Source organism: Parasteatoda tepidariorum, chromosome X2 (assembly GCF_043381705.1).
Source record: "Parasteatoda tepidariorum isolate YZ-2023 chromosome X2, CAS_Ptep_4.0, whole genome shotgun sequence".
NCBI lineage: Eukaryota > Metazoa > Arthropoda > Arachnida > Araneae > Theridiidae > Parasteatoda > Parasteatoda tepidariorum.
In genome coordinates, this window is record NC_092215.1 from 39,564,152 (window position 1) to 39,576,258 (window position 12,107).

Here is a 12,107-nt window from a genome sequence, read left to right on the forward strand (position 1 = left end):
AAATATGTCAAACATAGATTTATATCAATAAAGTTCAATTTTTTTTTCTCACCCGTCAAATCATTTAACAACTTTCAAAATTAGTTGTACTACAAAATTCAGTTTTTATTTAACTCACAGGTTTATCTTTTAAGTAAAAAAAAGTACAGTCAAAATAAGCATAGAAAAAAAAGGCTGGGAAATCAGTAATATGTGTATAAAATATAGCTCATAAACACAGAACAATTGCAGTTTGATGTCCCTTATCATAACAAAATGTTACAATTGAAGCTTGAAAGTAAAAATGTACTGATAATGTTTCACTATTATAAATTAGGGAATTTAAGAGAACTTCACATGAAATTAAATTGGTTAAAAAATAAATTAACTATCCTAAATATTTGACTTTCTAAAGTAAAGTAAAATACTTCTGTGACTAGTAACTCACATTTTACCATTGATTGAATTCCTTCAACAAATGTGTCTTGCATAGTGAACAGGATTTTCTCAACAAAATACTCTTTTTACATCTAAATTATTAGCATCACATATACTTATAAATAAGTATTTCAAAATTTCAAAATAATTGATACTTACCAAGAGCAACTCTGGCTGATGTAGCTTCATGATTAATCCAAAAAGAAACCCAAGAAAGCATAACTATCAAAATGCAAGGAAGGTAAGTTTGAAATATGAAATATCCAATGTTCCTCTTCAGTTCAAAGCTTAATGATAACCTCTGATAAGTACCTAAACAAAAATAAAGGGAGTATTTTAATACTTTTAAAATAAAAAACAATGCACAAGTACCTTTGATGAGAACAAATATGAAGATCATAATTTGGTCTTAAAATATGATCCTAAATTTAAAATTAGTAGCTAACAGGTAGTTAAAATCTGTTGCACAAAAACGTAGTACATGTAATTACATTTGGGTTCAAATAGTTATTTCATTCACCTAACCCTTAGAATTTACTTACAGTTACATAAAATAAAAATTTTCAGCTAAGCAATCTAAATTGTCTTTTCCGCAAATTTCATTTACTGTATAAAAAGTATTATAAGCAATCTTTCAAATAAAATCATATGTCATATGTTTAAAAGAATGATAGTGAAAATGAGGTCTAATATCTTTCTTAAAAGTAATCTTGAATTCTCTATGACTGAAGAAAGAATGACAGGGTTACCAATTCTTTTTTGAGGTGGTTCTAGGCATAATTTATGGTGAAAACAATAGTGAAATATTGATTAATTTTAATCATTGAGAATAAGAAGTATATATTGCATCCTTGAGTGAAAATCGGTCTTTCCTGTGTGCATTCCCAACCTTAGTATTTTTATTTCAATTTCAAAATGTGAATAAAGTACAATTAAATGAAATAATACTTGTACTTTCTTGACATAAAAAAATGACTTATAGTCAAATATTCCCTCAGGTTTATAATTCTTTTTTAAAGGGTAGCATGTTTTCGTCAACCTAAAACCGGCATTAAAGAGTCAAGAATTTATATTTGCTATAATTCTGTTTTGCGCACTCACAATATAGCGACCTCACATTATAACATATGTTTTCATTTTGAAATGGATTGTTATATAGTGTCAACTGAATTTGATTTTGTTTGATAAATTTAAACTAAAATGATTTTGACTTGAATGGCATGCACACGATTCAAACAGATGTTTTTAACACCAGATTCGCATATAATGAGTTAAGTTCTGGCCGCATGGAAAGAATATTTGCAGACTTTAATGCTTTTTCACTACCTTTGAAAAATCTTTAGCAAGTAGGGTAAAAATTGACAGCTATGAACTTTCGTTAACAGAGATATTTATAAAACAAAGATTTAGAAAATCAATGTTCTACTTTAATATTATTAATTGTTATTCAGTACTCTATTTATGATATTCTAAATAGTGAAATTTACAAACCTAAAGCAAAAAACAATTTTGAAATGATGCTTATTAATTATTACAAACTGTGGATCTATGCTTTTTAAGCCTTAAATCTTCATAATTTGGATATGGGCACATTTTTACATACTAATTTGAAAAGTACTTGAAAGAAAAATTTATTAGTCATCAATAAATTAATAATTTTTAACAGTTATTAATTTTTTAATGTGTTTAGAAATTTCTAAATGAACAAATAAAGTGCTTAAAGATGCTTTAAATAGAAAAATTGATTAAAATAATGAAATAAGTATTTTTTAAATACTACAACAGAAGATTTACTTGTTTTTAAATCTAAAAACCATGGCTGGTTTAAATAGACAATCTTATCTCCAATCCTTAATAAAAATGTTTTCTTAATGATAGTTATAGTAATCAAAGAAAATGATCAATATATTTCTCAATGTATTTCTCAAAGAAACCATTGTCCATAGAAATGCTTGTAGAAAAAAAAAACCTTCAAAACTTGGAAAACAAGTTCACTTTGGAAGAGAAAGATACAGAATTTACACTGTTGAAATAATAAAATCCTAGAAACTCTGCATAGAGATTTTGACAAAACCAAAAACGGAGCTGCGACAAAATTTTGAATAAATAAAACAATGAATACACAAGGTTTAGGCACAGCAACTAAGATCTAGTTTTAGAAAGCAACATATAAATACAACATATAAAAATTGAAAAGAGGAAAAGAATTGAAATTTTGAGGAAAACCGGTTTAATAAGAAGTTTTCAGGTTGTTAAACAATGCATCCTCAAATAATATACAATATTTTGAATAAACAAAACAATGAATACATAAGATTAAGCATGGCAACTAAGATCTAGTTCAAGAAAACAACAAATAAGTGCATAATATAAAAATTAAAAAAGTGGAAAAGAAATGAGGTTTTGAGGAAAATCAGTTTAACAACAGAATTTCAGATTATTATACAACACATCTTCAAGTAATAAGAGATTATGTTTGACCTACCACCACGTCAAAGAACTCTGTTCAAAGCACAGATTAAAATTTAAATCTGGATTATTTTTTTTAAGCTTACAGATATAAATAAAATTAAAATTGACTGCATAATGCAAGAATTAGAAGATAGTCTTCAAGAGGAAGATTTTATATGGAATCACCTAAAGCCTATGTGGAAGCCCGGGAATCGACAGTAAAAAATAAGTGAAACAAAGCCATAGAAGACAAAAATTAGATGATGAAAAATAGCAATGTGTAGACGGTTTAACTATCTGCAACCGAGGGATATACAGTGCTTAAAAAAAAATAATAGAATCAAGAAGCCTCAACTCGTAGCATGAGGATTTAAACAGGTAAAAGTAAAAGATTAGTTTAACATTTTTATACCCATCGTTGAGTTCGTGGTAAAATAAATTTATTTCAGTAATACATTTTTATTTATTTTATTGCTAAGCATTTTAGGTTTGTAGTGAGTAGAGTAAGAGTTAGACATTAAAAGGGATTATCTGTATTGTTAATAAATATTCGTTACATCCCTAATTATCACATGTTCACATAAATTACTGGTTATTGCCACATATTCAAGTGGGCATAACAAGTATCCCATTACATTTTACTGAGACTAAGCATTTGTTTGAGTAGTCATTACTTTTTAGTAAAACTAAGTTAGTTGATCTTGAGAGAAAGAAAATTAATGTTAAGTATACTTTAAACTCTTAATGAACAGCTTCAGTGGCAAAAAAAACTTATTAAACTCCACCACAACCACAGCATTGGAATATCAAATTGAAGGGAGAAACAAAACAAGTACTAATAATAGGCAATTTGTTCTACTTATTAAACTTATTAGAGACCTATTAAACTCCACCACAACCACAGTATTGAGGTACTAAATTGAAGAAAGAAACAGAACATGTACTAATAACATGTAATTTGTTCTAGATTAATAAAAAGGGACCCCTCCCCGACAAGAATCAGTAAGATATCAGAATATCACTTAAATTCAACACTTTTTTCTGATCAAGGCCAATTAATGTTTAAAAAGTAGAGATATAAAAAAATGTCTAATATAGATAACATATTTTCTAAAATTTTATTATACTAAATACTACTGTAGAAACATTTGGTTAAAATGTCTCTAGTTTGTTCGAGTCTGTAAACATACTTAAGTCTTAAAACATTTTGATCAATTTTCTCCCTTTATTGAGTATAATTGCAGATCAATGAGTTTTGATTGTATTATGTTGAAAATTTATCATAGTACAGAATTCGAGTTTTATTATACTTCAATTAACCTCATATTGTAATTTGAACCACTTCATTATTGCAGCACATTTGTTTAATGAAACCATGCCAGATGCAACCTCCTATTTTTCCCAAAATATTTTAGTATCCCAACTTTCTTCCAGTTATTTCATATTTTTTATTATTTAAACCATATATGTTTTTAAGGATTAGGGAATTGTTACTCTAAGCATAAATTGCTTGGAAAATAATTACTTATATAATATAATCAAACTATTAAACATAGACTTTTGGCCCTAAAGAAGTCAATTTTTCTAAATAATTATGAATGTAATCAATATTTCCCTTTGAGATATTTTCATACAAAATAGTTGATCTAAAACTACATTACAGACTTTTCATCAAAGAGAGCTACACATTTTTGCTTATTTCTTTTCCAGGTGAATAGTACACTATGAAAACAAAATTAATGCAAGATGAACAATGTATGCAAGATGAATGTTTGTTAGTTAAATGACAATAACAGTTTGCAGCAGAAAAAAGCTAGTAAGTCACTTAGTTTCAGATTTGTTAATCTTGAAATTCCTGGCATTAAATACCTAATTTAATGAAATTTCCATCAACAACTAATATTACAATGCTGAAAAGAATAACCATTACGGTATTGCAATAAAAATATTCAATGAGAGTGAAATTTCAGGTTTTCTTCAGTCAGTTAAAAAGATAAGCATCAAACAATAATTCTAAATCGAAGATTTTCATTAAGCGTGCTTAAAAAATTTTGTCTTCTTTTACTTTATGTGGTAAATTAAGTCCAACTTTAAAAAGTACACTTAAAAAAGTTTTAGGTAATTCTTCAGATTTATTTTATTTTATTTATTTATTTTTTTGCTTAATTTCTTGGTGTTAGTTACTTAACATAAACTATTTCTCCTCTCAAAAAATGACTACTAATAGATATTTTAATTTGCTTAGATCTTGGATTTCTAGTTTGTTTTTGAGTAAGTAATCAGCTTTATTTTTTTAGTGATATTCCCTGAATAAAACCAAATGATAAATATTAACTAAAAAATTACTTTATATTTTAATTTATAAATACAATTACATCAAGGTAATTTCTCAAAACCAAGTTATAATAAAATAATTTGATATTCTATTGCCATTTACATTTGCTTTAAACCATAGCATAAATAGCTTTACTTAGTTTACAAATCATATTTTCTTTACCTTGAACTTCAAATTCTCTAGATTGACTCATATATAAAATTTTTGTTAAGTTTCGATGCTAAATTATGAAGTGAATCAAATTTGTACTCAAATTTGTTATTTTATGTACTTATTGATTCTTTATCAATAATCAACTAACACATTTAAAAAAAAAATATTTTAGAAAGAATTTTTAGTCACACCCAAATAGAAACACTAGCATTTGAAGAGTACTTTCTTGATATATTTTTTGGAAGAAAAGAGAAAAAACACAAATGCATTTAAATAAAAAGTGTGAAAATATTTCACAATCTAATACATATTTCTAGAATTTACTGTCAAAATTTCATAACTTTTTATCTTTACAGATATATTTCCTTTTACTTGGCATAATGTGAAAAAAATATCCTTCAAGCATTACAAATACTGGGAACATAAACTTCAGATTGAAGGTTAATTTAAGTTGAGATAAAAGTTTCGGCTTGAAGCCCAATAGGTTCGTTTTTGGGTCCCAAAAAATTACAAAATCAGGCATTAACTTTTTTCAGTTGATTAATTTATAAATTAGTCATTTATGTATTTTAGAGCTGTAGTCTATACGATAAGAGAAGTGTTAACCAGAACATCTATATAAATCATCCCTTCATTGTAGTATTTCATAAGAACAGGTTGGGTATCAATTTTATTTTGCCTATTCAAAATTTTGTTTTGTAAATGAATCCTGCTTTGCATGGTATTTTAATATTTGTTTTGTATTGTGACAGATTCAACTGTCACAACTATGTTGCAATTTCATTTGCACATGTCCACAGTTCCTTCACTTTGGTAATCTATCAATCCTGTGGGCTCTCTGGCTTATGTATTTTTTTCTGGTAAAAGATGATGTCTGATCTCAAATTACTTTGGACTGTACCCATAGCTTTAATTACTGTATCTGCTAATTTTGATAATAAATTATATGGTATAAAATACTATCAAAATTGATCAGGTGCTTGCTTGGTTCTGTAATAGAGAACAGCTACATCAAAACTGCCTCACCCAGAGACATTCTTGATGACTCACTCTCTTTTCTAGAATTCATTTCTATCTCATATAAACATCACAATGATGAACATAACATTCAAAATTTAGAAAGGAATATTATGGGTACACACTTTGTGATTATTTTACAAGTATGATGGCTATAATAAGGAACTATCAATTCATTTATGCTTAATTTTTGTTAAAAACACCAAAGTGATGAAATGGTTCGTTATAAATTACAGCTATTTTTCCAAGTTTTTCATCTGGTTTAGATTCAGTGTTATCATTTTAATGAAAAAATTTTTAATCTTATGGAAATGAATTCAGAATTTCTATCAAAATCAACTTTCAATATTCAACAGTTCTCAAATAATTATCTTCCTTTGACACACAATGATAACCTTTCAAAATAAGTAGCTCTAATAACTGATAATAACTGTAGTATCAATAAAAATCTTTCCTTTGCATATTCTGTCATTCTTCAGACTTGTTTAAAGATTCGTCACAGACGTGAAAGTTTCCATGCATTCCTCAGGCAAAAAGTTATCACACGTTTGATTACGTGGCAAATCTCTTAACTTTGCAAAATCTTTTAAATCCATTGGCTCTTCAACAAAAAAAAATATACGACAAACGAGAACATTGTCTAATAAATAACGTAAAAATTTGCCCATGCACTTTACATTATTATATATGATTTGACAGCACATCATACATCTCTTCCATATAGAGAATATCCATTTCTCCTATATCTATCAGGATAATTTTGCCTAAATCTTCATCTTGATATCCACATTTCCAAATCCCCCATCAAACTCAATTAATTTAAAGATACATAAATCAACATCTAACACATCTGATTTGAAAGCATCTAAAAGGTAGAACGCTTCTTCAGTAATTTGAAAGTGCTTAGTGTGATTTATAATCAAAGGAAATAAAACACTACCAAAATACAGAAAAAATTATTCCTATCTGAGTGTGAAGTCCCTTTTCTTGAATATGTAGGCAGTTCCATAATATGTTGGAATTAGCAGGGCATCCAACTACTGCACTTTTCACAAAATATTTTATAAGCGTGGAAGACCACTAATAAAAGCTTTCAGAGTTTTTGTTTCCCACTGTGACCCAGATTTTTAAGCATTCGTCCAAAAACTCCATCCGGGCCAGGAGATTTAGTCATGTTTAAAAAGGTCATAGCAAGGAGCAGTTCCCGCTGGGAGAAGTCCCCAGATAAGTCTTGATCGCCCATGTCAGTGGTTCGGCAGTCGCGAATGATGTTTTTTGCTTTTTTCAAAATGGGTTTATTTTCTCTAGTGAAGACCAACTTGCTAGTTGCCTGGTAGTAGGCTGCAAGGCCATTTGCTGCCGCTTTGTCATCAGGAAAAACCTGTCCATCTGAGTCAATTACTGAGTTACTCTCTTCGCACTGTTCTTATTCTTTGTTGATATTTTTAACAATTCGCCAAAGTTTCGAATTATTAGTCCTAGAATCCAGATTTTGGCACAGTTCTCTCCATCTCGATCTCTTAAAATGTGCATAAGATGTCTTGATTTCCGCATTAATCTTATTAATTTCTGTCCTAAGACCAATATTACTGTTATTTGAACCAACACTGTCATTCAAAGACTCAAACAATTGTTTTCTTCCATCCAAAAGTGGTTTTAAATTAGCTTAACAATTACCTTAATATTTCAAAATACCACGACGTTCATCTTCAGTGGATACCATCCCACATTGACATCTTTGGCAATGAGCAAGCGGATCGCTTGACCAAGAAGGGCTGTAGTCATTCAACACCTTCATCCTCAGTCCTTACCTACTCAGAGAATCAGTCCAAAATCAAAAGCCATCTATCAAAAAAGTGGAGGATCTCCCCCTCTCATAACTGGTATGCGGCCAAGGAACTCTTCACTTGTTCATATAGGTGATAGAGCATCTCAAACAGCAATCTCCAGATAGGCAAGTGGGCACATGAATAGTCTTTTGTACTTTGAAGGAAGTAAGACTTATGCAGTCTGCTCCAAATGTGAAGCCCAGCAGGCCTCTGCCGAACATATCCTTGACTGCTTGGGCCTTTCCAAGGATATGCTACTCCACTTCTTGTCATCGACTTTTTGAGGGTCAACAACCTATTGGATCTTGTCTGACTCCGTCAGACAATTGGAGGATAAGGTACAACAACAACAAGAGTTTTTGATAATTTTGCTAACATTTTAAAAGCCTCACCACAAGGCAGTTGGAACGAAGAAGTGTTTCATAGCAAATTTTGAATCATTTAAATGCAGTGGAGCTGAAAATAACTTTAAATCAAATTTGCAAAATATTGAATCATACATAAAAATATAAACTTAGATGCCACAAGAAATTTTCCCAAAAAGCGCAGAAAATTGGCAGTCCTAAAATACCAACTCAACTTTCACTTCCCTAAACTCTGATAAAAGCATGGGGTTGATAAATATTTCTTCTCCACTCCACCAAAAGCTATAACACAGACTTTTTTTGTTATACTAAATTCAAATAGATTTTTCAAGTAAATAAACTATCAAAAACTGAATTTTCATTCTCAAACTATTGATAAACATTTTCAAAATATAAACTATAGTCCATCTTATCTATCTAAAGAACTAACTTTACCACACATCTGAAGCTAGCAAAATAAGAAAACGCACATTTTAAGAGGGTGAACTTTTGATATTTCATGTGCCAATCCCAGCAAAAATTCCTATTAAATGTTTACCATGCACCCTTATTTGAAATAGTTCATAGTTAAAGTTCATTAATGAAACAGTTCATGAGTTAAAGTAAATAAAAGAAATCCATGGCAAAGACTAGTATTCCCATTTGGGAACATTAAAATATCCCTTTTTTATGAAATTTAACTTTACTTTTTATGTAACTTAATTGTATTCAACACACATGTAGTATGGTATACTACATATTACTTAAAATCATTTGTTAATTCTAATTTCATTATCTAATCATTATCTAATGTATCTAATCATCATCATTCATCTAATTTAATAATCATTTGTTAATTGTTAATTTGTTAATAATGTAATAAACAGCTTAAATAATTACGTAAGTTAAAATTGTAACTGTTAAATTTGTGATAAACTTTTAATTGTATGGTTTTTAATTTCTTCTTTTTACACTTGTAATTAATGTTATTTATTTGTTATTCAATATTATTCAATAATTCCTTGAAATATTTTCTTGTAATCTTTAATATTTAAGTTTTAAGCCTCAAATATATATTTTTGTAACCTTGGGAAAGTAATCTTTCTCTATATTTATGTTCTTCCTTTAAAAGAAGATTCCTCCTTTTGTTGCTTCACTGACAGCAAGATGTATGTCCAGTCAGCAAACCCCTTTGTTGGATTGAGAAGGAGTGACCTCAAGTCCGTTTTCCCACGTTTTGGCTAACATCATATGCAAAGCGCCCCTTTTGATCTTATGATGGCACCAAGAATGTTCCAGAACATTCCACAAAATTCTTTTTCAGGTGTGTCACCACTTTTGACAACCCTGCTCCATGTTTGGCACGGAGCATAACAATTAACTTCGCCAGTTGGCCAATATTTGCAGCTCTGTGATTTGCCCCTCTGATCCTTCTCCGTCCAACCAATGCGATATTCATAAAATTTTGATTTTTTTCGGCGAGGTTTTTCTCGCCTATCTTCATAACGAAGAAACAGTTAGTCGTTACTTTTCCCCTCACAAGTTTTTATGTTTTTTTTTGTTTGTGTTCGGCTTAGGCCGAGAATTTTTGTTGGCCAGTTTGCCATGTTTTTACGTTAATCATGTTACTTATAAATAAATATTTTTCTTTACTGTATGTCTGGTGAGTAATTTTACTGTATAAGTTGTTTTCTCTTCCTTTTTTTCAGCATGTTCCTCTGTTGCACTTACCTGAACTTTTGCTTCATTCCCAATGTATCCCTCTATCATTTTTTTCGGCCTTTACATAATTAGTCTGTGAATTTTGTTTAATATTAAGTTGACTTAGTGTTAGTCATCCCCTTTTTTCTCCCTTTTTATTTAGCCACACCACAACACAGTTTTAAACTTTTTACTTCATAAATCAACCAAGTGTAAAACAGATTTGAGTTTTAAAAGCATCTTCTTTCTTTTTTGCTTGTACATTTACATGATGTGAATACATAAAAAGCTGCATGCTGGTATATTTTCTTCTACCTTAACAAGCTAAATTTTTTTAGCTATGAACATTTGAAAAAAAATTATATTTTTGAATTCATAAAATTAAAATTAGATAAAGTATTCTAAATATTATATTTTAATTTCAAAAAGAATTTTTTAAAAACCCTTAATGGGCACATTAGTACTTATGCACTAATGGGTGCATTAGCACTAATGGGTGCATTAGCACTAATGGATTAAGTAATTAACTGTTATTTTAGAATGATTAATATAAAAAGCTATGAGTAAAAACAGATGATTTATAGTAACAAAATATAAAAAAATAAAAACAATTAGTAAAACAGAAATACCATACAAAACCATTTAAATATAACACTGGCATTTACTCAAAACATTTTAGATTTAATAAAAAGAAATTAATCATTTTAATAGGAATATAATACTTAAAAAATATATTACCCGATGCAAGCTTCTCTTCTCTGTCACTTGTTTCAAATCTTAAGATTGAAAACTGGGGTAATTCAGCTCTCTCGATTCCTGATATTGGTTCTTTCATCCAATACATTACAACATCCTTTACTGTATATCCATCTGACAAATGAAATAAATTATGTGACATTTATAGATAAGTTAATTTCTAATTAAAATAATTAATAAATTTAAAAAATGGTAATTCTACAAAGTGAAATCTCAAATTTTGGATAAAACTACTGAAAAAGGTATGTTAAAAACAAAATCATTAAATGCTTAAAATACATTAAAATTTAATACATACAACTAATTTGCGAATCACAAACAGCTTTAATTTAATTTTAAGCTGAAAAAATTTTCCAACTTCTGACAGAAATTTTTAAAGCTAACGTAGTAGTGGATTTTTAAAAAAATTTTAGAATACCAAATAAGAAACTCAATACTACAACAGATATAGATAATTTCTACACTAAATTTGAAGGAAAAAATATCAGGCTTCATAAGTAGCAATATCTGAATCCAATTTTTTCAATCCTTAAAACTGAAACAGTTACAGGAATTATCATTGATTTCACCAGTAATGTAAGCTTAGTTAATTATTGATATTATTTATTGATTTTACCAAGGCTTTAAAAGAGGTTTCAAAAACACGAATCTGTCAACATTTTAGCTATATATAGCATTTGATAAAATATAGTTTTAAGCAAAATTAAATAATAGGAAAAAAATGCTATTGAGTAATACAAAAGTGATTCAACTGTAACTGAACTTGTAAGAAATTTCTCTTGACGTTGTAAATGCAGTTAATATTTCGTTCTTGCATTTTTTTTTACTCACATAATTATTCAATTGTTTAACATTTTGACCACTATCTACTATAAACACATATTTGTGATAAGTTACATTTATATTTTTAAAAAAAGTCTGCAATTTCGGATAATGATAAAAAAGAAATCAATAAACCATTTATTTATATGAGTATTTTTAAAGACTTTAAAATCAATTGCTACACCAGCTACAGTGCTTGTAGAAAACCTGTGGAGACTAAACTGTTTGAAATAGTTGTTCTACTTCTTAATTTATTGAAAAAATAACAAGAAACAAATTACA

General features: G+C 28.6%; 1 protein-coding gene across 1 annotated transcript in view; it reads right to left on the reverse strand.

Moving 5' to 3' along the window:
* The window catches only part of LOC107442619 (gamma-aminobutyric acid receptor subunit beta-like), an 82,115-nt gene that overhangs the window by 13,225 nt on the left and 56,783 nt on the right, over window positions 1-12,107 (reverse strand). Inside the window, exons 6-7 of the mRNA XM_016056229.3 lie at window positions 10,986-11,117; window positions 577-729 (exon numbers count right to left, since the gene is read on the reverse strand). Coding sequence (XP_015911715.1) covers window positions 577-729; window positions 10,986-11,117 — 285 coding nt within the window. The remainder of the gene's footprint in view (window positions 1-576; window positions 730-10,985; window positions 11,118-12,107) is intronic.